This window comes from Nilaparvata lugens, chromosome 13 (assembly GCF_014356525.2).
Source record: "Nilaparvata lugens isolate BPH chromosome 13, ASM1435652v1, whole genome shotgun sequence".
NCBI classification, from domain to species: domain Eukaryota; kingdom Metazoa; phylum Arthropoda; class Insecta; order Hemiptera; family Delphacidae; genus Nilaparvata; species Nilaparvata lugens.
This window is the reverse complement of record NC_052516.1, coordinates 11,992,751-12,020,487: the sequence shown is the minus strand read 5'-3', so window position 1 is coordinate 12,020,487 and position 27,737 is coordinate 11,992,751. Positions and strand designations below refer to the sequence as shown.

The following is a 27,737-nucleotide window of genomic DNA, read 5'->3' as shown; positions in this document are numbered from 1 at the left end:
CTTCAACAATGAAGAAATATAATTATTGAACCAAATATTCATGATCCATCATAAAAATGTATTATTTGACCATTGAGATGGTTTAATATAATTATTTAATACATTGAAATGGTTTGATGTTATTTTATTAATTTATTCATTCATTTATACAATAAGTACATTATAAAAATGATAGGGAGAGGAAAAATGAGATAACCTTGTGCTATTCCTCTCCCAAATTTAGATGAAACATAGTCCGGATTTGGTTGAGTCTTGTAGTTCTTCAATTCACAAGATTTTCAGTCCTCAAGTATTTTTACAGAGTAGATTTTCAAATTTAGATGCTTTAAAACTGAGTATGGAGAAATATTTCACATTTTCATAACTGAAATAGGAAATATTAACATATTAAATATATAATTTGGAAGAATTACCGAAAAACAAACTAAATTTATTTCCTTGACGAATGAAATATGATTGATTACCTTGAACAAGAATAGACAGTTCATATTACATCAGATTTACCGGTATCAGATATCGAAGGCAGTGACAAGGCAGAGAATCTCCTCTCTTTCTCCACTGCCATTATAACGTGGACCTCACTATAGTTTAACAATTCTAATTCAAAAGGTTGCTGAAAACCAAAGCTTGATCAGTTGATACAGTTCTTAAAATCGTTCATGAATACGATCCATTATCAAATATAATTCGAAAGAATTAGCATCAAGGTATGAACCCGAAATAAGTTCTTACCTAAGAGCAAAAAGAAGTAAAAATACATCATTTAATTTCGCTAGAGCTTGAATGAGTATTTTATAACAGGAGTCATCTGTTGTGAGACAGAGATATAATATAATAATAGGAGAAAGTAAGATGCGTTATTGTTATAAAATTCAAGACTTCAAGACAAGATTTCAAAAGATTTCCTAAGATTTTCACAAGAAAAGAGTATTCTAAAGATGCAAAGATCACAGTTAGTAGCGTACTAAACTGAAGTTCTTCATGGATTTCGTAGTTTTTCGTAGTTAGTTCTAGTCGATTCGTTGATTTCAGGCAACTTTTAGTGGTTCAAACGTGTTTGTTTCTTCAGCTGGAACAAAGTAGAACAAAAAGTTTTAGAGCAGAGGAACATTATATTAGGACTGTGTTGTAAATACTCTTGACGATCTCAAGAGCAGTCTACAATAAAATTATTTGATTCGATTTGATGAAAGTATTTTATTCATAAGTTTTGTTGGATAACAAAACTTTACAGCGTCAGAGTTTGATTGATTTTGGTTGGATACATCTGGTCTGTTGAGCTCCACTGTCATTGGTCGAGAGAACTGATACAGTAGAGCTTAACTGTCATTGGTCGACAGCTATTGACCAATCGTAGCGGTTCACCCATACTGTGGAATAATTTTCTCTGCTGCTCAAAGCCGGTTTTTAGTCTACTAGATACGAAATTAATTATTGTCTCTCCATTATCACACCAATCTCTAGTAGACTAAGGCCCGGTTGCACAAAAGCCGGTTAAATTTTAACCGTGATCAACTCCACGAGAACCAAGCAGAGAAGCCGTCTTTTAAAATTTAACCGGCTTTTGTGTATCCGGCACTGAAAGCTTAAAAATTTAACAATTATTATTGAAACTAGTGTCTCAAACTTTTTTGATAAATTAGTTGTTTTGACAATATCAAATCATTTGCATTCAAGATATCACAATATTACTCACAAAAGAGCATAACAAAATTCAATGTTTTCAAAGTTCATACTATGTGAAACTTATTGAATTAATAGTAAGCTATTTTTCAGTCACTATGAATTTGTCTACAAGCCAGCTTATGTAATTTTACATGAATTATAAGAAATGTTATCATCTATACTCCGAATAAAATAATTTTAGACTTGGACACATTCAAATTGACAATTTTGCATCGACTATGTTGTCAAATTGAACATATTGAGTCATGTGGGCTTACATTAAAAAATAGAGTTTCGCACAATTTGGCAACACTGATATTCCGTCCAAGTGTCAACTCGTTCCATTCCCATAATCTCCATATTTTCAAATCTATTATGAATCTTCATCATAGACTATTATATTTCAAGTCTATTTTGAAGCCCTCTTCAAGTCTTTCATCTACTGATATAGACGTTTTGCTCCGTCCAAGTCGGTTCATTACTGAATGAAAAAGACTAAGAAATTGTCAATAAAACCACAGATTCACTGATACTTAGAAAGACGGTTTTGGTTATTATACCATTGTCAATCTCTGTTGAACAGAGATTCTCTATCAATAAATCTGTGGTTTTCTGACAATTTCTTAATCTTTTTCATTCAATATGAATAATTAACACAATATCAACTTCTCAACTACACAGAAAGTCGGTTCATTACCTTAATCTTCATGGATATTTTGAGTCCATCACTATTTTTTGTTAATTAAGTACTTACTTGGCACAGCGAAGTCGTTATTAAGTCCGAAGTATCTGGTGGAAATTGAGCATTCTACTAAGTAGTCAGCCTGGCAAGTCCGCGATCTCTGGTTGAACTTGGTCGCTTCTCCGCACCAGAAATGAGATTTGAGCAATCTGAAAATCAAAATTCATGGATTATTGTTTGATAACGTGTTTTTTTCTGTACTATTCATTGATATGTGGTAATAATGTAAACAAATTTCTTACGGTCCGTTATAAATAGTTCATACTGTACGTAATAATACTTAAAACAGACCGCTAGATAAAACTGGTGGTCTATTAAACCAGTTTTACAGACATCAATTTAAGAACTCACCATTATTCTGTTGACCTTTTAAATTCCACCAGATTGAATGGAACTTGGCAAATACATGATACGTTAAAGGTGCGTACAGATTTACGCGCCGCGAACATGAGCGATTCACTTTTAATCAGCTGATGCCAAGCTTTTTATATCTGTATCTTACCGTTTCTGTAAAAATACAGATATAAACAGCTGATTGAAAGTGAATTGCTCATGTTCGCGGCGCGTATATCTGTACGCACCTTTAGATACATAATTATCATACTCTGTTTGCCAAGTTATGTTGAATCTGGTACAATCTATAAGGACGGCAAAAAATCGTACGTCCAAAGATCGATGTGTGTGAAAATTTGTAACTAAACTCACAGTATGCCATAAATTTTCACTTCAGACGGACTAATGGAATCAAATTAATTTCCCTTTTCAAATGCACGTACCAACTTGGTGAGTACCTATTAAATCGTATACATATTGTACATTCATAATCATTGTACTCACTAATTATTATTATACATTGTATACTCACTAATCATTGTACTATTGAAACTAATCTGAAATAGTTTTGACTGATAAGTAATCAATCCGAATAGGTTTGATTACCTAGAGCATTAATATTGGAATGCTGTGATATCTTTATTTATTATTTCATCCACCGACCACCTGTAGAAGGGATATAAGGATAAGTCAATTTGTCATTAATCAAACAGCAACATGTTATCTATCTTCTCAAACCTTATACCTCTCCTGTATCAAATTCATTTATGTGTTTTTTCAAAAAGCAGATTGTTTCCAGAATATATAGGATAGGATAAGATATGTAGGCTAGGGAGTGGGAGAATTTCAAGTTTTTTGAAGTAGGGCCTACAACTAGTTCGGATTGACTCTCCTATCATCACCCTCAATGACCACTTCTGTAGTCTAAACACCTCCACTACACTGCTAGAATTACCCCAAAAAATAATTCCATAGTTCAGAAGGGAGTGAAACAGGGTGGAATACACACTTTTAAGAGCCATCGAATCCAGAGAAGCATTTAGGTTATCATTGGTTGACTTCCATTTCAACGAAATGGCAGCTTGTCTGTGATTGACCAACATTGTTAAAGGTAACAAATAACAATATTACACTCATTGCAGTTCATAAATACTAGTATCATAATAACTCTAGTATACAATTCTTGGTAGTTCCATATCTGCTTGAAATGTATCAATCCAGGGCCACTTTCTTTCGTTCATAAAATAGAATTATAGTACGCTTTGGAATTAATAAGATAATAGATTAGTGACACAAATTATAACAACTAGTTCCAGTGTTGAATGAAAAAGACTAAGAAATTGTCAAAAAACCACAGATTTATTGTATAACCGGAACCGGTCTTTCTAAGCATAAATAAATCTGTGGTTTTTGACAATTTCTTAGTCTTTCTCATCCAATATGAATAATCACAACAATATCAACTTCTCAACTACACAAAAAGTTTCAGTGTTCACAAAAACTGACTGACGATGGTGTGAACACTGAAACTGGTTGTTATCATTTGAATTCTTAATCTATTATTTTATTCATTTCAAAGGGTATTATAATTCTATTTCATAAATAAACTATAGTATAATAAGAAATAGATTATAATAAAATAATTCATATTTTGATAATTTTATAATATACTCACGGTCCATTGATTTCTCCCTGCGAGCAGATAAAGAATCCTCGGCAGTCACTCTCGATGTCAGCGTAGAATCCTCCTTTGATTTTTCCCTCGCATGAGAAGTTCTCGCCAGGAAACAGCTGACTGTGCAGTTTTTTCGCCTGACTGTCATAAGATTCTTTCTCTTCTTCCCCCTTCTCTTTCTCCTCTCTCCCTTCCTGATTGTCGCTTCAGTGGTTGATGCCTTGGGAATAGAGAGAGATGGTTGTCTAGACCTCGATCTCTGTCTGTTTCCTCTTGGACTTTGTTGAGTATTTGCAGCTGGTTTTCCATTTTCTTCAAAATTGCCAACGTTTTCTTGTTCTAATCCGATATTTGAAGGTTTTCTACGACTGGTAACTGATTTAAGACTCCCCGGACCTGTTCTAGAACTCTCTGGAAACGTTCTAGAACCTTCTACATTTCTAGAACTGTCTGTGATCGATCTTGAACTCTCTGGAAACGTCTTAGAACCTTCCAGATTTCTTGAACTGTCTGCGATCGATCTGGAACTCTCTGGAAAAGTCCTAGAACCTTCCAGATTTCTTGAACTGTCTGCGATCGATCTAGAACCCTCCAGATTACTAGAAGTTTGTGGAACCAATCTAGAACTCTCCACAACTGATCTAGAACTGTCTGGAATCCAAGTGTTGTCTGGTATCAATCTAGAGCTCTCTGGTATTGTTCTAGTACTATCTGGAGCCGATCTTGCACTGTCCAGAATTGGTTTAGAATTAGCTAAAGGTAATCTAGGCCCTTGAGGAATCGGTCTAAAACTATCAGAAGTCGATCTTGCACTGTCTAGAATTGGTCTAGAATTCTCTGCAGGTGATCTAGATGCTTGAGAAATCGGTCTAAAACTATCTGGAGTCGATCTAGAGCTGTCTAGAGCTGATCTAGAATTCTCTATGGATGGCCTAGCTCTAGAACCTCCTGGAATTGGCCTAGAACTATCCTCTACTTGAGATGTACGTCCACCTGATCTCCCTTCAGTGTTACCAACAGACAAATTCGAATTTCCCCGACTCCTGGGTCTTTGAGGCTGCCTAGAGCTCAATCCACCACCAGTTTGAGGGATTTTTTCTTCTAAATTCCCCCTACCTCTGGATATTGTAGCAGGTTGGGGAATATTTCCCTCCAAATTTTCCCTACTCCTAGATATAGGACGTCGTCTCCTCACTCCTGTACTTCTACTAGATTCAGAACTGGTTTCAACTGGTTCCTCAGAATTTACTCTGGATGTGGGACGTCTCCTTCTAGGGACTGGAGTCACTCTGGGTTCCGACTCTGAATCAGTTTCTCCTATATTTGTTGGTTGTCTGAGGGAACCAGTAGGTCTGTTTCTGACTCTATTTGACTCTAAATTCCCATCTGGGTTGACTCTTGTAGGATTAGTTGCTCTTGAGGGTTCATAATGTCTCCCATTTGTCCCCAATTGCAAAATTTTCTCTAGAAGTTGATGATGTTGATCCTCTATGGAAGTTACTGATCCTGTCGTTCAAATTTCCTCTAGGTACATCATCAGCTACTGTAGAGAGTGATCCTGTACCAGAATTACTGATCCTCTTATTTGAGTTTTCACTAGATCCAATATCACTTCCTGGATTTGGAGCAGTGAAAATCACCAACTTTTTATGGAAATTGCTAACTCTGTCATTCAGATTTCCTCTAGGAACCTCGCCATCAACAGAAACTGCCAAACCTAGCCCACTATCATAATCACTGAATCTTTCATCTCCAGTATTAGCTCTGCCTATCTGATCCTGATACAGGAAAGGCAGATTTGTAGATGGTTTCTCATCTCCAACATCCTCCTCACTCACTGCATAAGAATCTTGCCTTCTCTCTCCATTTTTCAAGAGAGAGACTGTCCTAGGGTTACTTTCTTCCTTTTCTAGACTGTAATCCATGCTTGAATCACTGTCATCCTTTTCTATACTTTCTTCACTAGATGACAACGGAACTGGTTTGGATTTCAACTCTATTTTTCCAGGATTATGATGTGAGTTTTCCTCATCGAGTACAGCTCTATTAGTCACAGCTGTTTTCCCTTGACTACTTGATCTGGAATCAACACCTCCAATATCTGACAAAGTTGTTGACCTTTCTAGAGTACTTGAGCCCACTTCTTCAAGAGGATTTCCATCGGACAACAAAGTTTTTCCTTGATCACTTGACCTTGAACCCTCAGTTTGACCTCTAAACCTACCGGAACCTTTCTGTAGAACCATCCTATGATGTCCTCCATTAGATATCACATCTCGTAGACTCTGTGTGTTGGGATCACTTATTTCCCCCATATCATCCGAAACCTCAACTTTTTCAACCTTTCTACGAGGGGATGAAGCTCTAACTCTACCTTGTCTCCTAGAACCAGTTACTGGAACCTGTTCCCTCAGATTTGGAACAGATACCTGTTCCCTGGAGCTCACTTGTCCCCCAAGTTCTCTCCTGGAACCAGTTCCTGGTTCTCTCAGATTTGGAACAGTTCCCTGCTCCCTGGAACTCAGATCCATCCTCTGTATCAGTTCCGATATCAGCTGTGAAGGCACGACACCGCTAGTCCTGTACTGATTGATCAGCCTCCTAGCAGATGGCTCAGCGGTCGTGGGCTCATCCACAATTTCTGAAACCTCGTACTGTTTTTTCTCTTTCTCCACCTGTCTCTTGTTCCTTATCACGTAGGTTGGCACATTTTTCTTCTTCTTTCTCTTTTCTTTCGATGTCACAAACATGCTCAGCCTCTGTTTATCCCTGGCAGACATATTAGGGGTGGATTCACCCTCTCCTGATATCTCGCTCTCAATTGTTGGAGGGATGTACTTGCTCATAACAGATGAAACTTCAGTGTAGTACTTACGTTCTTCAGGTGACAACTGAAGGTTATCTTTGTTCTTGTGAGGTTGAGTCTGTTCTATGTCCACAACTTTTGCTGATATAGTTCCCTCCACTTTATCAATGATATCTGTGAACTCATTGTTATCTAATGGTATCTTTTTCATCGTAGTTTCCTGGGGTTTTGTTGTAGTTTTCACAGGTTTTGGGGTTGTTGTAGGAGGGCTAGGTTTTCTCACAGGTTTACTAACTTTGTTACCCTTTTTATTCACCACCTTCTTCACCTCTTCTTCTTCTTCACTTTCTTCCACTTCTTCTCTACTTCTCTCTACACTCTCCTCCTCACTTCCTGTCTCCAGTGATTCCCGACTTCTATCTTTATCCCTCCTTCCTGTTTCAACCTTTCTATTACTCTTATCATTCTTCTTAGATCCACCCCCACTTTTACCAGGTTTTCTTCTATTTTCACTAACTTTCCTCACATTTTTCCCTCTACCACTTGTATTCTTCCTCTTCCCCACACGATTATCATCATCTTCTTCCTCTTCTTCACTTTCATATCTATCATCATCGTCACGCTGTACATATCTAGCTTCCCGTTTTACTATTTTTCTAGTTGTATAAATATTTTCACTACCTAAACTATCACTAACTAAACTAACAATTTTCTGTTCATGGTTACTATTCAACACTGAATCACTAGGTTGAGTTTCTTCACTATTTTTAACTATAAATTTACTATCATCTACATTTTTCACATTTATGTCCTGTTTATTGTAAGATTTGCTATCAGCTAACATAATTCTATCATCAATACTATATTTTTTCTTTAAGTTTTTATTATCTTTCATGCCTACTTTACCACTTGTCTCACTTATTTTAGTATTTTTTCTACTATGATCCTTAGTTTTCAGATTCTTTCTGTTGTTTTTGTTCAAAGTTTTAAATTCCTCCTTCTTCTTATCGTCATATCCTGTCAAAGATTCTCTAGTTTGATTCTTGCTATCTTTCACACTAGCAACACCTCTACCAAGAGTTGCCCCATTTTGCTCCTCACTATTCCTCACGAATCCTCTCACACCAGCAACACCTCTACCAAAAGTTGCTCCACTTTGATTCGCACTATTCCTCACAGACCCCTTCACACCAGCAACTCCCGCACTAAAAATCACCCCATTTTGTGTCTCACTATCCCTTATAGACCCCTTCACACCAGCAACTCCTCCACTAGAAGTTGCTCCGTTTTCTTTCTCACTATCCCTTATAGACCCCTTTACACCAGCAACTCCTCCACTAGAAGTTGCTCCTTTTTCTTTCTCACTATCCCTCACGGACCCTTTCACACGAGCAACTTTTCCACCAAAAGTTGCTCCTTCCTGTATCCTACTATCCCTTACGACACCCTCCACATCACGCCTATTCCTCCCAATCTTGGGCACATCCTGGAAGAAGGGATCCGCCCCTACATCCCCCTCCTGATAGTCTTCATATTCTGCTGACTGAGCATGCGCAGTCTCATTGTTTCCAGGCAACAGTTCTGACGAAGATGACGTCACACTGCTACCGAGGAAAGTCTCGCTGCGAGTGTGTAAGGGCCCCTCGTTGCCAATGTGTAGTGGCCCCAAGTTGTCGTTGCCAGTGTGTAGTTGCCCTTTTTTAGTTGCTCCTGATCTGATGCTAGTGGTGGTGCTTGTTGAGGTGACGACAGCCACTGCTGGTGTTGTGATGCTACGCTGTGACGCCTGACGCGGGAAGTTGCTGTGTTGTTGCTCTTGTTTGACGCGGTTCACCTGTAGAAAATTCAGAGAAAACTATTGAAAATCTTTGGAAAATCAATACAAACATGTGTATCCTAAATCAAATCAAATCAAAATTTTTTATTCAAAATACAAACACTTGAGGGTCCTGCCAAACCCAAAGGTTTTTCGGCAGGTGCCCAGTTACAGGAAAAAAATGAGTTACAAAAGATAAATAAACTTAGACAAAATAAATATTACACTTCAAAGATTTCAAGTAAAAAATGAAAGAAAACTAATACAAAATGCAAAAATAAAATAAGAAATATACATCAGATTTTTTAACAGAATTAATGAAAAAAGGGAAAACTACCCTCCACCAACTATCACCAACTATTGCTTGACAAGTTTTACCTGTGATGAGGTAACATAAAGTTCCTAAAGAACAGTTGAGTGTGTTCAATATACTAGTAAAAAAATCATTATTTTCATGCTGATCAGACTTGAAGAGTATCCTTCATCCACTTCAAATATAAAGCCATGCACCCACCAGAGTTGAGATGTCAACAAATTCCAAAAATTTGTTGCCAATCCATTAAAAATAGAACAGAAACATTATACTTTTTTCTACAGAGAAATTGACAATTGTTATGAAGAAAACTATTTCTGAACAACATTCTGTTGACAACTCTGGTGTAAAGGTGGCTTTGATTGTTGTCAGAGAGAGTACTCATCGATTATTGTTACTCCTATCCATATGACTGTTAATGAGTCGAAGAATAATAACTTGTGTTCAATAATACTTATAAAATGCTCGAATATTCTATTTGTTTAAAATAATACTTGAGCTGACGATGCGTGAGCACAAACAAAGCATGCTCCTGTAAAATATTTATTTTTATTTATTAAAGTGGATTTTTGACAACATTTTAATTCTATTCAACTTGTGTTCAGTTTACAATGAGATCATCACTAGTCTTACTAAGAGTTGCCCCATTTTGCTCCTCACTATTCCTCACGAATCCTCTCACACCAGCAACACCTCTACCAAAAGTTGCTCCACTTTGATTCGCACTATTCCTCACAGACCCCTTCACACCAGCAACTCCCGCACTAAAAATCACCCCATTTTGTGTCTCACTATCCCTTATAGACCCCTTCACACCAGCAACTCCTCCACTAGAAGTTGCTCCGTTTTCTTTCTCACTATCCCTTATAGACCCCTTTACACCAGCAACTCCTCCACTAGAAGTTGCTCCTTTTTCTTTCTCACTATCCCTCACGGACCCTTTCACACGAGCAACTTTTCCACCAAAAGTTGCTCCTTCCTGTATCCTACTATCCCTTACGACACCCTCCACATCACGCCTATTCCTCCCAATCTTCGGCACATCCTGGAAGAAGGGATCCGCCCCTACATACCCCTCCTGATAGTCTTCATATTCTGCTGACTGAGCATGCGCAGTCTCATTGTTTCCAGGCAACAGTTCTGACGAAGATGACGTCACACTGCTACCGAGGAAAGTTTCGCTGCGAGTGTGTAAGGGCCCCTCGTTGCCAATGTGTAGTGGCCCCAAGTTGTCGTTGCCAGTGTGTAGTTGCCCTTTTTTAGTTGCTCCTGATCTGATGCTAGTAGTGGTGCTTGTTGATGTGACGACAGCCACTGCTGGTGTTGTGATGCTGCGCTGTGACGCCTGACGCGGGAAGTTGCTGTGTTGTTGCTCTTGTTTGACGCGGTTCACCTGTGGAAAAACGAGAAAAAAGTGTGAAATCTATGTGAAAAATCAATAAAAACATGTGTATTTATCACAAACTCCCGTTCATTGTTGATGGAAATTTGTGAAAGTTGATGAAAGTCAAGCAGTGAAGCTTGCTATTATTGTTTGACATGGTTTTCCCATGAAACTTTGAGAGAAAAGTTTGAGTTTTTTGTGAGAAAATCAATAAATACATGTTTTTTTTCTTTTGTGTATTTGAGAAGTTGATATTGTGATAATTATTCATATTGAACGATCAATCATTAATTATAATAATAATTTTTGACAATTTCTTAGTCTTTTTCATTCAATAAATACATGTTTCATCACCGGCTCTCATTGTAGTTGGAGAGTAATGAGAGTTGATGAAGTCAAGGGAAAGTTGCTGTGCTGTTGCTTTCATCTTTAGATAAAATATGTGAAATATTTTTGTGTAGAATATTAATCCATACGATAATTAATATTAGTAATTGAGAAAGTGGAGACGTAATATATTACAAAATAAGAATTGAAGCGTAATATGAACAAGAGAAACTGATAATCATTAATAAAGCTTCAATTATGATCAGATAATAGGCACAATTAACCACAATCTACCTAGTGAGGGAGTGATTGAAATGCTATCGATTGATTGGAATTTGATTGAAATTTTCTTATAAAAATGGCTTGAGAGTTATGGCTTGAGTGATAGGGATCGATCAAGATGTACTTTCAAAGCATGGAGCTTCCTAAAGGCTCAACTCACACTTACGCGACTCAGGTCAAGAAGAGACTGGACTCTAGTGGAGAGCATGTGTTTCCAAATGGTGACACTCAGACCAGACGATTCTAGTCTCCGCGACGTCACCATTCGAAAGCACATGAAAGCATTGCTCTCTCTAGAGTTGAGTCTCTTTTCGACCTGAGTAACATAAGTGTGAGTTGAGACCGAATATGATAATAAGATATAATCAAATTTTGTGTGGTGGAAACATGATTGGAAATTGTTATGAATTTTAATTTTAGTTCATCAATATACTTTATCAAGTAAAAGACTAATCAATCAAATATATCACCTTCAACTGATGCAGCAAATATGGCGATGCCGTAGTACTGGGCTGATTATCATACTGATGGAAACTGAACGGCTTAGGTCTTTCCCCGCTCTGACCTCTCTGCTGCCCGAAATTCTGCTGATAAGCCCCGCCTCCAAAGCGTTCTGCACCAATCACAGGACTCTTAGTCACTTCCGAACCATAAGCTCCGCCCCCAAACCGCTCTGCTCCAATCACAGGACTCTTAGTTGCCTCAGCAACATAGGCTCCACCTCCAAACCTCTCCGCACCAATCACAGGGCTCTTAGTGGCTTCAAAGTGGATTTGAGCGGGGAACCTTGGGTTGGATTCTGGTTTAGAGTTGAAGTGGGGGAAACGTTGTGGTGAATCCTGTTGGGGGGAGGTTGAGGTCTCATAGTGGACCTGTTGTTGAGGAAACCGATGTTGTTGTTGCTGCAACAGTTTTTGTTGCTGTTCTTGTTGTGAAGGCAAGACAGGGTTTTGTTGTTTTGATGTGTCATAGTGGATTTGTCCCGGGAAGCGATGGGTGGGCTGTTGCTGCCTCACCTCTTGCAACCCTTGTTGCAACACACCTTGCAACACCTGTTGTTGCGCAGCTTGTTGCGACCTCAAGTTTTGTTGCGCAGCTTGTTGCAACCTCAAGTTCTGCTGTTGTTGTGGAACTTGTTGGGGCCTCAAGCTCTGCTGTTGTAACACCTGTTGTTGTGGCCTCAAATTCTGCTGTTGCAACACGCCTTGCAACACCTGTTGCTGCGCAGCTTGTTGCGACCTCAAGTTTTGCTGTGCAACCTGTTGCAACCTCAAGTTCTGCTGCGCAACTTGTGGAGGTGGTGGAACCGGTTTCGCTGTAGCAGCATGTGGAGCCTGACTTTCGACCGCTGCAACATAGGCGTTCGCCGCCTGTTTTGCCGCCTGCTGTGTGATCTTCTGCTGTCGATGATCCAACTGCGCCTGGTGTTGTTGAAGTTGAGCCTGTTGATGTTGCAACTGCTCCTGTTGTTTCTGTTGTTGGATTTGTTGCAAATGTTGTTTGCGTTGGTGCTCCTCAATGTCTCGTTGCTGTTGTTCTATCTGCTCCTGTTGTTGAGCCTGTTGTTGCTCCTGTTGTTGCTTGTTGTTGATGTCATGATGTTGCAGACTTTGTGCGAAAGCATTGTGGAGTGCTAACAGAGCTGCGATTGTGTCGGGGTCTCCCGATTGGAACTGGAAAACAAAAAACATGAATATAAAATTATAAATCAATCAAATTTCATTTTTATTCGAGTAGTTGCATATAGAAGACAAGCTTCACAACATTGTATCGACACAATCAATAATCAACACAGAAAATACAATAGAGCTAGGAGGAGGCTTTAAAATTATAATTTTTCCAAGATTCATGATTCTTCATTTACTAGACATTCTACAATCTGTATACATGTCATTCAATAAAGCTAAGTATCACGTCTTGTTTCGACCAGTTCAATTTACAACAACATCACATGGATAAAGTTTCAGAATTGAGTTTGTTTTTTCGGTTCTTTTTCAAAATTATTTCTTCAATATGTGAATCGTCTCTATTTAAGTGATAACTAGGGGTATTCTCAATGTTGGAGTTGGCTAGCTGAGTTGAGCTATTCGCCAACTCCAGCTATAATGCTAAGTCTGTGTTAACTCAATACTATAGTAGTGAGTTTGAAAAAAATTAGCAGATGAGATAGCAGATAGGCTAGCGCAGGTTTGAGTCCGCTAACTCTAGCAAACTCTGTTAAAACGGCGGCCATATTTGTTTTGGTCATATTTGGTGGTGAAAGTAAGGTTATAAACTTTCTAATTGATAAATTTGATTATTTAATTAGATAATTCACAAATTATTTGCTTGGAACGCCATTGCAGTTAGCTTATGGCAGTTGGTTTTAGATGGTGCATTCACAATCCAGAGTTATCAAAATAGCACTTTAGCTGGCTAAAACAACATTGTGAATACCCCCATTATGTGAAATATCCGTTCTATTTTTGGTTTTGAAGCATCCAAATTTGAAAATCTACTTTATGAAAATAATTAAGGACTGAGAATTTTGTGAAGTGAACAACTACAAGACTTAACCTATTTCGGACTATGTGTAACCTTATCTAAATTTGGGAGAGGAATAGCACAAGGTTGCATTATTTTTTCTCTCTCTATCTATCATATTAATGATGTACTTATTTTATGAAACAATCAATAAATAAAGCTGAGAATAACTTGTTTCAACTTATTCATTTATCTATTTTTATGGTTTTTATTGGCAGAGAGATCTTTTCAGATGTTCTGCCTTGCCGTATTATCCAATGTTATTTCCTATTAACTCTCAAGTTTATAGGTTTTATATTGGGTTCTTCATGTTTCTCATTAAAAATTTGCACTTCGATTCCCTGAGTTTTTATACACTTTATAAAGTTAAAAGTTAAGACTTATTTCTAAACACTTGTTTCAACTCAGTTCTATCATAAAGAAGCAATAGCATAAGAAGATATCAATGGTATGGGACGTTTATGTTGCAACTTTTACTGTTATCTCAAGCTGATAGTCCAAGAAGTTCTTCTTCGTGAAGCTATGTGACGCTGGTAGTCTCTCATACTCTCCCACCCTCACCCTCATACTCTCTCACTCTCTCACACTCTCACCCAAACAAAACAGTAAAAAAGACAATAATCGGCTTGAGTTAGCAGTAAAAGTTGCGACATAAACGACCTATACCATGGGATATCTACTTACGCTATTGCTGCTCTATGATTAAGTGAAAAACGGTTCGTTTTTTTACAGTAAAAACGACAGTAATCGACAATAATCGGCTTGAGTTAACAGTAAAAGTTGCGACATAAACGACCTATACCATGGGATATCTACTTACGCTATTGTTGCTCTATGATTAAGTGAAAAACGGTTCGTTTTTTACAGTAAAAAACGACAGTAATCGACAATAATCGGCTTCAGTTAACAGTAAAAGTTGCGACATAAACGACCAATACCATGGGATATCTACTTACGCTATTGTTTCTCTATGGTTCTATTAATTATGGTTTCTATATGGAACAACATCACATGAATATCCTCACAGTTAGACAGGGGTCATAGCTATTTTTCCCTAAAAATATTCCCATTTTCTATTAAACTTTCTATATTTTCTCTACTCACAGCTGGTTGCTCAGTGGTAGAAGGCTGCAGCGTGGAGGTTGGTACCCGTGCAGTTGAAGTTGAAGAAAACACGTTGGGTCTATTAGTTGTTGTGGTGGCCACACTGATTGGCGGAAATGTGGTTTGCTGAATTGCACCCCCATTATTATTGTTGATTAATGGCACTTTCTCTCCTCCTGGTACTCCTCCACCGGTTCCCTCCTCATCTTCCTCTCTCACTCCTCCGTCATCCGTTCTTTGGCATTCCTCTTCGTCTTCAGGGTCACATTCTTCTTCAACTATTTCTTCGTTTTCTGGCTCGATGCTGGAAAAAGATGAAGGAAAATGAAGAAAATTTAAAAAAAATTAATAGTCATGAAGAAAAACAATGATGCTGAAATATATAGAAAATGAAATTGTGAAGTAGTTTGAGAGTGAAGGACTGTTAGTGGGGTCCACGTTATAAATGTGAGACTGTAATTTTAAATCAGGAGTTATAATTCTAATATCGATATCCTCTAATTTTATTACTTTTGAGTTTTGAAAGATTCAGATCTGAAGCTCAGGTATCCTGGAATCTTTTGTTACATAATACTATTATTGTCGATCGTGAGGTCTACGTTATAATAGCAGTGGAGAAAGATAGCAGAACAACGTTGCCGAACCTCTGTCATCTCTAAGATTCATACATAATTTTGCTGTATTGTAAGCTATTGTATATAAGTGTAAAAGCCAGTATATATATTGTAATCTACATAAATAATGTACTCAATCAATCAATATCAATGCCTTCTATAGACGGTAGCTGATACAGGTTTATTGATGTAATATTGACTGTTCATTCTCGTTTAAAATAATCAATTATATTTTATCAAGCAAGAAATGATATTTTCCAATAATTCCATAATGAATTTTCATACTCAAGATGGAATATGTTGTTGATTAATTATTAATCCTACATTGTCAGAAAACGATCCGGCAGAAGAGCAAAGCGAGAAAGAGATAGCGATATTAGATTTGTGGAATGATAGACAAGGGTAGCTAATCAAACACTGCCATTATAACGTGGGCCTCACTGAAGTTAGATGAAGAAAAACAATCCATGAGAGTCTATTTCTACATTCTCTGGGTCAGTGCTGGAAAACTAAGGATGGAATATTGAGAGAATAATTGTAGAGGGATCTGAATGTGGAAAAATAGCTAAATAAAAGAAAACAATGATTGTAAGTAGCATGGAAAGATGTAGTAAAAAAAATTGAGAAAATTATAGAACAATTTCCTGTAAATCTCTATAATATAAAAGCGAAATGGCACTCACTCACTGACTGACTGACTGACTGACTCACTCACTCACTCACAGAACTAAAAATCTACCGAACCAAAAACATTCAAATTTGGTAGGTATGTTCACTTGGCCCTTTAGAGGTGCACTAAGAAATCTTTTGGCGATATTTTAACTCTAAGGGTGGTTTTTAAGGGTTTAAAGTTCGTCTTTTAGCATGTATATTCTTCTTCTCCCAATCTCTTAATTATAATTGAAATTTCCATATCATATGTTACTATAGAACTATAATCTAGATAGAGTACCTCTTCGAAACAGTTGTTAACTGGCAACTAAATTAATAATTTTGTCAGGTTGGCATTAAGTTGAGTTGACTTTGTTAGGTTGGCACCAAGTTAAAGATTTAAATGCATTTATCGCGGAAAAATTGATTGGGCACTGCTACTTCAATCCTGGGAATATTATATTACTAGCCGTCAGGCTCGCTTCGCTCGCCATATCCGTTTAGCCAGACGTTTAGTCTGGCCCCCGACTAACATATGATAAAAATGTTCAAATGAAAAATGCAGGCGAGCGAAGCGAGTCGATCCAGTCGGGCCAGACGGATATGGCGAGCGAAGCGAGCCTGACGGCTAGTAATTATTATATCATCTTAGCTATTCCAAGTTCCCAGTTTATGAGTCATAATAACTTATTTTAGGCTCCCATATAAGTAAGTTCCAGTGTGATGTAATCCAGAATTAGCCCCACCCAAAATATCAAAATGGAAATTCAATATTGGATAATGCTCATCATAGTAAGTTATATTTTCGATGACTCAAATTATTCATAATGAGATCATTCTGATGGGAAGGTTCATATGAGATCAGAACTATCTTCTCTGTTATACATATTCGAGACCTGTTAACCAATCATATTTTATTAAGCAAGAAATAATATTTTTCAATAATTCCATAATGAATTTTTACAATTAAGATGATATAATTATTTTGTTAATTAATTGTTAATTCTACATTGTTGAAAGATGAGCTGGCAACACAGCAAAGCGAGAAAGAGATAGCACTATTCGCTTTGTTGAATGATAGACAAGGATATCAATACCATTGCTAAACAAACACTGCCATTATAACAGCTGTTGTAGCTATGGTGAAAGTGATATTTTCGAGCTCAAAATTTAAGTGATTTTATTCTATATTTTGTGAATATTTGAAGTTTGGTTTTTGTTTGGTTTTGAAGTTTCATTATCAATCTATCTAAATTTGAAATTCTTTGTTTATTCTGATTCATAGTTTCAGATTGAAGATTTGGTGTTGAAATTGAAATGAACATAACCTACATAATATTTGGACGATTTGTGACAAAATCAGGAAATTGAAGAAGTTTTGGGCAATGGCCTGTTTCTTCTTTTCCGACTATTGTATTGTTCGCTCTATCTAATAAATAAATAAATAAATAAATAAATAAATAAATAAATAAATAACGTGGTCCTCACTGTAGACAATAAAAATAATAATATGTAAAAAAAGATTTCAGGATAACTGAGCTTCGAATCTGAATCTTTCAAAACATGGTAGTAATACAATTAGTGAATATAGATTGATATTGGAATCTTTGGAAAATTGGAATCTTATTGGAAAATTTATACTATAGACTCCTTGCTCCTCCCTCACCCTACAATTTAAGATCTCCGACAATATATATAGTACCCACATTCAATAATATTTATGGTAGAAGATCACTACATTATGTTATTCCTACTTATTTAACAGACTACCTCCAAATATTCGTGATTACTCTAAGAAGGATGTAAAGGTGCGTACAGACTTCCGCTCTGCTCCGCACCGAACGTCACTCGAGCAGAGCGATTGAAGATCTAACATCTTCCGTAACGTTCATGATGGGTGCGTGGGCGGAGCGACTGTGGTTCGATGGTGGTACGAGGGCGGTACGAGGGCGGTACGAGGGAGGAGCGTGCTCGGTGCGGGTTGGAAGCGCGAATATGTGTACGCAGCTTAATGATGTATCTCAATAATAACAGCATAATCAATTTATAAAACTAATAATATTACAAACGTACACATAATTTAAGAAACGTCAAGTTAAAAAAAATGACAGCATATGCTTTCATTATTAGGATTTTTCAATTTTTGCTGGCTGAAGTTTTAAAATTTTCCTTTTATTGTCACTGCCGCCTGCCTCAACGATAAAAATGTACTATATCTTGTGTAAAACAATTTTTCCCTTTTCCTTATTATTTCATTCCTTTCTAATAAATTTTCATTTTTCCCTTTTTTTATTAATTCTGTATCAAAATCTGATGTATATTTCTTATTTTATTTTTGCCTATTGTAATAGTTTTCTCACATTTCTTACTTAAAATCTTTGAAGTGTAATATTTAATTTGTCTAAGTTTATTTATCTTTTGTAACTCATTTTTTCCTGTAACTGGGCACCCGCCGAAAAACTTTTGAGTTTGGCAGGACCCTCAACTGTTTGAATTGTGAATAAAAAATTTTGATTTGATTTGATTTGAATCATAATATTCCTGATTTTAAATCACAGTCCCACATTTACAACAGGAGAACAATAGGTCTATTAAATACTTGAAACAGTTATATAACAAAATCAAAATACCTGAACTTTTGACATCAATTTTTGAAGATTAAGCGATAAAATGGAAAAAATATTGATATTACAACTTCAATTTCTTATTTCAAATTACATTTCCACGTTTAAAATCTAAGAAAAATCCCGCATGTCGAAGAGTTATATTAACAAAATCCAGAAAACCTGATATTCAGACCTCAATATTTCAAGATTAAGCGATAAAATCGCCGACAAAATATGGATATTTGAACTTTAAATTTCAATTTTAGTCTCGCATTTCAAAGCTAACAGAGGTGACGTGATCAATACCGTCTATAAACAAGATAATATTTTGACCATGACCTTTCTTATAGAGCCGGTTCTGCCAGGCTAAACTGCAATAATTCTCAGACAGTTACTGTAGTGGAGTTCACTCTAAAATGCAGTATTTGATTAACATTGGTGTTGCTATTCTTGTCTATCGTTCGACAAGGCAGATAGCAGTATCCTTTTTTAGCTCTGCAATCGTTTCCAGATCGTTTTTCTAATAACTTACTAGAAATACAACTAATTAACGAGATATTCAATCTCAATAAATTATGAAGGAAATGATCATCTAGAACTATATTCTGTTTAAATTTCTTTTAAATATTTTATCACACAAGAAATTATTCTTTTAAAATAATTTCATAATGAATTTTCATAATCAAGATGAAATATTTTGTTAATCATTATTAAATCTACATTGTTGAACGGTGAGAAAGAGACAGCGCTATCCGCTTTGTATTATTTGATCATCAAAAACTATATACTGTTTAAAATTCTTTTAAATATTTTATTACACAAGAAATTATTTTTCTGAAATAAAAATTCATTATGAAAATTCATCATGAAATTATTTTTTTCTAAAATAATTTCATGATGAATTTTCATAATTAAGATGAAATATTTTGTCAATTATTATTAAATCTACATTGTTGAACGGCGAGAAAGAGACAGCGCTATCCGCTTTGTTGAATGATAAACAAGGATATCAATACCATTGCCAATCAAACACTGCCATTATAACGTGAACCCCACTATAAGAAAACATAATTCTAAGAGTTTATCACAAAATTTCACTAAACAAAAAGTGTAGGGAATTTATCAAGCTTCATTTTTGAATCGTTAGTTATGTCTGTTGAACGCATTGTTCTCAAGATATGAGCGTGGAAGCAAAACGCTGAAAAATGCAACTTTTAAACCACCCTCATCCCTTTAGCACATGAGTACGGACTTTTGATATGTTCTCCTCCTAACTAGTCTCAACAGAGCTGAAAAGTCTTAAATTTTGTTTAAAACATTCCCTCCAAATTCCTCTGTCTATTGGTCTTTTGTTGCAAAAATAGAGATTTCACACTAAAGCTGCTGCAAAAGGTGTAGGGGAACTCGTAAAAGTGTGATATTATACATCAAATTGAAGAGAATTTGATGCTCTATAAGCTCATAATCAACATTCCATCGATTTTTAAAAATTTATAAGAGCAAAAATATAAAAAAATTTATGGCAAACGTGTTTTTTTTCAAAAATGTCACACCTTCAAGAGCGGATATCTCGAGAACTAGAGGATATTTGAAAAAAGTTTCAAAATTAATATTGTAGGAAATTATGTGAGCTTCAATTAATTATGTGACTGTCAAGTCCTTTAAACCACCTTTAAACCACCCCCACTCCCTTAGCACAGGGGGTAGGGGTGGGGACTTTTGATATGTTTACCTCCTTACTACCCTAAACAGAACTGCGGGGTCAAAAATTGTCTTCCCAACTTTTCCCTCTGTAACCTTTCCTTGACTGGACTATATGGAGAGAAAGAGAATTGACAACGCTGTCCCCCTATCTTTCTCAACTGCCATTATAACGTGGACCTCACTATAGTCTTATAATTTAATAATTAATTATATGTATTTCGATTTAATTATTAATTAATTTAATTGAGAATATATAATTTAGTTACCCGAAAGGACCAGCCTTATTTCCATAGAGCTGGAGGTTCAGATCGAAGAAGCTCTCTGTCTTGGAGCAGTCCACTTCGTCTAGTCTCTCACATACTCTAGTTTCCTGGTCGAAAACCGTTCCATTCAGACATAGGAATTTGATGTCTGTTATTTCACCTGAAAAAAATTAGGATTCGAATTTAGAATCTTGGTTATTGAGTATTGTTAACAATGTATTTTTCATAGTCATTCAATTTCAGCTGTTTCCCATGCATGGAATCGAGCCGGTAAACAGCTGTTTGCAGAACAAATTAACATATTATTCTCATAACAGCATACTCTACTGCTTAGACCAGTTATAGAATAGACAAGCTGGAAAGTCTGTCTAGCCTCTGAAGCCAACATCTACTGCCACATCACCATATCGTGACGTCAGCATCAGATGGAAAACTTTTCTGCAGAGTTTGTTCACGTTTGATTTACAGCATTTATTTAGGATTTTCGTTAAATAATAATTATATATTAATTAGAATTTGAATAAATGCATTCTCTATTTAATTCCATCTGTACCTGGTTGGCCGCTATGGCTTCGTATACAATGAGCGCTGCTATCCAGAGATTGACTGTTTGGTGTAAGGGTAAGCATTCCTGACTGGCAATTGGGAGGTACCGGGTTCGATTCCCGGGCTGGCAACTAATTTTGGATAGTAGTTCTTATCGAATTTCCATCTAGCTGTTAACCCTGTTGTCAATGTCTGCAGTAGCAGAAGTCTTCGGGGTGATTTACAGCATTTATTTAGGATTTTCGTTAAATAATAATTATTTGTTTACATTGTTTTCTATCCGATGCTGACGTCACAATATGGTGTATGGCAGTAGATGTTGGCTTCATCGACTTTCAGTATGAATATACAATGGGCTGTGTCTATTCTATAACTGGTCTAAGCTCTACTGTAATGAACCATATGTTTTCTCGAGTATGTTTCCTAGTTCCGAAATAGGGAACAGCAAAAATGCTACAAAACCCAACCTTCAGCACCGGAAGTTTTGTCAACTTCCACAAAATTCCTGATTCGGAATTTGTAAACTAGGTTATGTTCATAGAATGCATGTAGTAAATTCAGCATAAGCAGGAAATGTTTTATATTTCATTTTTTCTCCTTTAGATTATGACAAAAAATAGTGTACGTTACTTGGACGTGAGTATCTTATGCAGTGCTTGAATGAAATTCTAGTCTCGGCTAACACCTCGACTAGAAACATCATTCTTGCCTGCAAAAGGCCCCTTCCTGTCCTTGTGACGTAAGATACTATTATATTAGCCTCAAAGAATGTGTTCTGGAAAAGTCATGGAAAATAGGAAGAAAATGAGAATGAAAGTTGATTTGAACTGCAGCAAACAAATTAGTCCAACCATAGATAAACAATAGCATAAGTAGATAATATATACCATGGTATATTGCGTTTATGTCGCCACTTTTACTGTTATCTCAAGCCGATAGTCCATGTAGCTCTTCCCCGTGAAGCTCTATGACGCTGGTAGTCTCCCCATATTGTGCCGCTCATACACTCTTACCGGTCAAAACAGTAACAATAGTGGACAGTAATCGGCTTGATATAATAGTAAAAGTTGCGACATAAACGCCCTATACCATGGGATATCTTTTTACGCTATTGTTTCGCTATGGTCCAACTCAGATTAGTACAGCTTATTATCAGAGACAAATGATATTATTAACCAACAAAACTTGAAGAAGGGTCTAAATTGGTATTAAAGATTGAAGTTTCTGTTCTTGTAAACTAGACTTTTGGTTTGGAAAACACATTCATTCTACACAAACGTCAAGAAAATTTCTTGAATTCGAGGAAACCTGACAAATGTGAACACCTCCCGAACTAGTGATTACAAAAATATCAACAATTTAAACATGAGTATAATTTGTGGATTTAAGTGAAATTTTTAATATTTTTTTGTGATTGTGAAGGAAGATTTTTGTTTGGATTTGTAATAGATTTAAAATTAATTAATCTGATTATTGTAGTAGGCTACTTACATTTTTTAAACTGGAAATAGTGTGTGAATTAAGTTATCATTTACATAACCTCTAGACTGTGTATTCCAAAATGAGGTTCAAAGCAGTTTTGGGTGAATGCCTGTTGTTTTTGCTTGCATTGTATTTATTGTCTATGAATAAATGAAATATCACTCATGACTGGAAGTAATGTACCCTCTGATATCAGTGATCAAAAAAAAAAAAAAAAAGATTTACATTCACTTTTTGTGTAGTTGAGAAGTTGATATTGTGGTAATTATTCATATTGAATGAAAAAGACTAAGGAATTGTCAAAAAACCACTGATTTATTGATAATAAGAAAGACCGGTTTCGGTTATTACACCATTGTCAATCTCTGATAAACTGTTTATCTTAGTCAATTTCTTAGTCGATATTATAAAGTCTTAGTTGATATTGTGGTAATTATTCATATTGAATGAAAAAGACTAAGAAATTGTCAAAAAACCACTGATTTATTGATAATTAGAAAGACCGGTTTCGGTTATTACACCATTGTCAATCTCTGATAAACTGTTTATCTTAGTCAATTTCTTAGTCGATATTATAAAGTCTTAGTTGATATTGTGGTAATTATTCATATTGAATGAAAAAGACTAAGGAATTGTCAAAAAACCACTGATTTATTGATAATTAGAAAGACCGGTTTCGGTTATTACACCATTGTCAATCTCTGATAAACAGTTTATCAGAGATTGACAATGGTGTAATAACCGAAACCGGTCTTTCTAATTATCAATAAATCAATGGTTTTTTGACAATTTCTTAGTCTTTTTCATTCAATATGAATAATTACCACAATATCAACTAAGACTTTATAATATCGACTAAGAAATTGACTAAGATAAACAGTTTATCAGAGATTGACAATGGTGTAATAACCGAAACCGGTCTTTCTTATTATCAATAAATCAGTGGTTTTTTGACAATTTCTTAGTCTTTTTCATTCAATATGAATAATTACCACAATATCAACTAAGACTTTATAATATCGACTAAGAAATTGACTAAGATAAACAGTTTATCAGAGATTGACAATGGTGTAATAACCGAAACCGGTCTTTCTAATTATTGATAAATCAGTGGTTTTTTGACAATTTCTTAGTCTTTTTCATTCAAGATTTACATTCCTCCTCTCTATGTGTTTTTCTGAAGATAATTTATTTGCATGGATTTATTTATTTGCATAAATACATACATGGAAACAACAGGTTAAACCCTTATATGTCTCCTTGAAACATTACAACATTCTTCATTCAAAAATTAGATTCGAAATAAATAACAAGCTAAGAATAAAACAAGAGTGAAATAAAAAATAAATTAAATGACAAAAAATCCCTAACCTTTGATTCTACCACTTCCCCAAATATTTTTGTTCAAAGTTCGATAATTTGAAGACATATGTATTGGAACATATTATCTCATCCTCTAATCCTATCTTAACATCCTATGCAATTTGGTTCCATGGCCGTTGTGCGAAAATGGAATATGATCTGTTTTAGGAGTCGTCCATCTGAAATGTCGGCGTGGAGGAAAAACCAGTTATAGAGGAATTCATAATTCCATAACATTGAAGCATTAAGGCCTCTTTCACACGATAGGAGACGTGCAACTTGAACACTGAACAGTGTTCTCGTTTTTTTGTCGAAGTACATTGAGTCAAATCGTGTCTTTCACATGGTGACTCCTATCCAAGAACCTCGTTTTGTCACGTCTTTTCCCCTCGAGGCAAGCAGAGGCAAGATCTAACAACTGTGCCGACGTTTCCACAAAGTATGACTCATCACTTTTTTCTCAAAGTCTAACTTCCTTAAAAATATAGATAGAATTTCCGATTTCGGATTTGGATTCAGCGACCCCAAATTCTTTAAAGCGTAAGTCCCGTTTTCGAAAATATCCGAAAACAAGGAAGTTATGGCTGTTTTTTTAATAAAGCTTTCTATTATCATATATTATACGGTAAAAACGAACAGGTACTGTACTATACAGTACGTAAGTACTCTAGCTATTATAATACAACTTACACTGTATTCGTGTAGGAAATTTGGTAGGTTATTTATCTTGATTTCTGAAAATACCCCAAAATAAGGGAGTAAGATAACTTTGAAAAACCAAAGTTTTCCTGCCGATTGAAGAAACATTCAAAATTAGTCTAAGACATATTATGTCTTAGAATAAAAACGTGTAACAAATATCAGATCACTATTCAAGCTATCAAGCTTTCATAATTTCATAAGTTTGTGTCGACGGTATATGACATAAAAGGCAAATGCTCGCGCTTGGTCCATAGTTCTACGACTGAGGAATGAGGATTTAGGTCGCAACTAAAATCGACAAGCCATGATTGTCAATCTTACTCATGATACAAAGCTTTGTACTAATGATCAGGGTTTTCATTCCGTATCATCTTTAATAAAAATAAAACAAGATTTGGTTTCAAAAGCATCAAAGTCGCCAGGCTGGTCTGAGCTATTCATGACTTTTTTCAGTATGCATTATCAACTCAGCAGTTCTAATACACAGACATCACTACTTGGAATGCCATGACTTTTCTATTCTCTCAATTCCTATTATACCATAGATCGATTCAGATCAGCACAATGTTTATACTGTATGTTCATAATAGATTTTTCTGATTGTAAAAAGAAATAGTCAATAATTGCTGGGAATTTAAAGTGATATTCAACGATTTGAACCTGATAAATTGGATTGTTAATGACAATTGAAATTCAGTGATTTTTACTGTACAACATTCCTTTTCACTCCTATTTTTTGGTGATGAGTGGAGATGATTTATGATTTCATATTGGATTCATCTTTTCATAGTTCATATTTTTTTTGGAAACTAGAATTTTTTAAAAATTAAAAATGTTTATGTATACACTTCTCAGGTGTTCAAAAACTTCTTAAACCTTTGCCTGTCCCTTTGTGGGCAGGAGTATTATTATCTTAGTATGTACTATATAATCATATGATAATGGAAAGCTATAATTAAAAACAGCTATAACTCCCTGTTTTTCGGGTATTTTTGAAAATGGGACTTACGCTTTAAAGAATTTGAGGTCGCTGAATCCAAATCCGAAATCAGAAATCTTCTATCTATATTTTTAAGGAAGTTAGACTTTGAGAAAAAGTGATGAGTCATAGTTTGAGCAACGTCGGCATAGTTGTTGGATCTGTCGGGCTTATTCGTAATCCCCCATGTGAAAGTACAGGAGAGCTGCAAAATATGAAAATATGATCTTCCGTAATATGATATTCCAGGAGCGAGGTCTCTGCCGTGTGAAACTGGCCTTACTAATCCTAACAAGCTATATCCGTCTCGCAAAAATTCTGCAGTCTCAAAAGTTATTTTGGATCTTTTTGCCATTCTTTGTCGCTCTCTCACTCTCTCTTTCTCATTCCCTCACTCAGACTCTCTCACTTTTCAATGTGAGTGACACAATCATTCTCTCTCACTCACTCCTTCTCACTCAAACTCTCATCTTCTCTTTCACACTCTTTCTTTCTTTCTTCCATTCACCCCATATGATATTATATCTTTCTCTCTACAAGTAAATATATCAGTCACTAAAATTCACTCACACACACACACTCTCTCACTCCCTCTCTCTTACTGTCTTTTATTTATTTTATAAAGTCTCTCTCTTTTCTCTATTCTGGTGTCTACGGATGTAATTTCAAGTCTGCTAAAATATTCTCTTTTGGGTCTACCTTATTTTCTTGGGTTAGGTCATATTTCTGTCTTCCTATGCTATATTTCACACTCATTATTATGATGTCATATTCTCTGCTTGTCATTGCCTTTTCTTCTATTCATATTCTTCTACTCATTTCTTCTCACTTTTTTCTTGTCCTTCAACTTTTACTTGCTCTTTTTTCGATCTTCACTCCTTCTCTGTTCTAACCACTTCATCCGTTTCCTTGTTCACTTCCTCTTCGTTATTCATCTCTCTATGAACTCTACCTACTTCTCCATCTTCTCGAGCAACCTATCTTCCTAATCTCCTTATTCATTTATCCTCTCTATCCATTCCATCATCCTGCTTTTTCTTTCTTCTCCCTCTTTCCTTTTTTCAATCTATCAGTGTGTTATTAATTTTTTCCCCATTCTTCTCTTTAATTTTTCTGTAACCTCTTCTTTCTTCTCATTCCCATCAGATTTTTCCTATCTTCTTCACGACTATCTCTTCTTCCTCATCCATCTCCCAGGCTCTCCCATTTCTTCTCTTTCTCATTCAGAAAGAAAAATTTCTTGAACCTCAAACTTTTCCACTTCTAATCTATTCTCTCAATTTCTCTCTCTCATCTTCCCAATAAACCTCGCACTATCAAACTCTTCTGTGCTCTATACTCTTCATCATCTCCTTATCATCCTCCACCAGTATCATAATAATCATGCATCCATCATCTTTTCACATTCTTTTTCTCATTCTCTCTCACTATCGTCCACATTCTCCCTCCTTGTCGCTCTCTTTTGGCGACATTTGGAATGACATTGACCCGTGGTTCACGTTTGAATCCGGTTCTGTAGTGAAGCAGCCAGTATAATAAGCTCCAGTACCAGGACTATCACCTTTCATTAGAATAGACGGTGACGCCAACACTACTACGTCATGCTATGGAATTGCGTGGGTGAGAAAGACAGAGAGCGAACTCAAAACAGAGAGGAAGAGATTCAAAATAGGAAAGAATGAGAAATTGAGAGGGATTAAGAGAGAGAGATTAGATTAGATTTCTTTATTTATGTATGTTACAATATTTACTGGCTTATACACCGATTTACATTATTTATAGAGAGTATTACAAATTTAGAGAGAGAGAGAGAGGAAGTGTGTGAAAGAGAGAGGCAGGATGTGTGAGAGAGTGATAG

General features: G+C 35.9%; 1 protein-coding gene across 1 annotated transcript in view; it reads right to left on the bottom strand.

The window, feature by feature from the left end:
* Positions 1-245: 245 nt before the first annotated feature.
* LOC111061093 overlaps positions 246-27,737 on the bottom strand; it is a 29,150-nt gene continuing 1,658 nt past the window's right edge. The window contains exons 2-7 of the mRNA XM_039440347.1: positions 20,812-20,968; positions 14,971-15,274; positions 11,814-13,016; positions 4,416-9,055; positions 2,420-2,556; positions 246-1,069 (exon numbers count right to left, since the gene is read on the bottom strand). Of these exons, the coding sequence (XP_039296281.1) occupies positions 5,840-9,055; positions 11,814-13,016; positions 14,971-15,274; positions 20,812-20,968 (4,880 nt within the window). The 3' untranslated portion in view covers positions 246-1,069; positions 2,420-2,556; positions 4,416-5,839. The remainder of the gene's footprint in view (positions 1,070-2,419; positions 2,557-4,415; positions 9,056-11,813; positions 13,017-14,970; positions 15,275-20,811; positions 20,969-27,737) is intronic.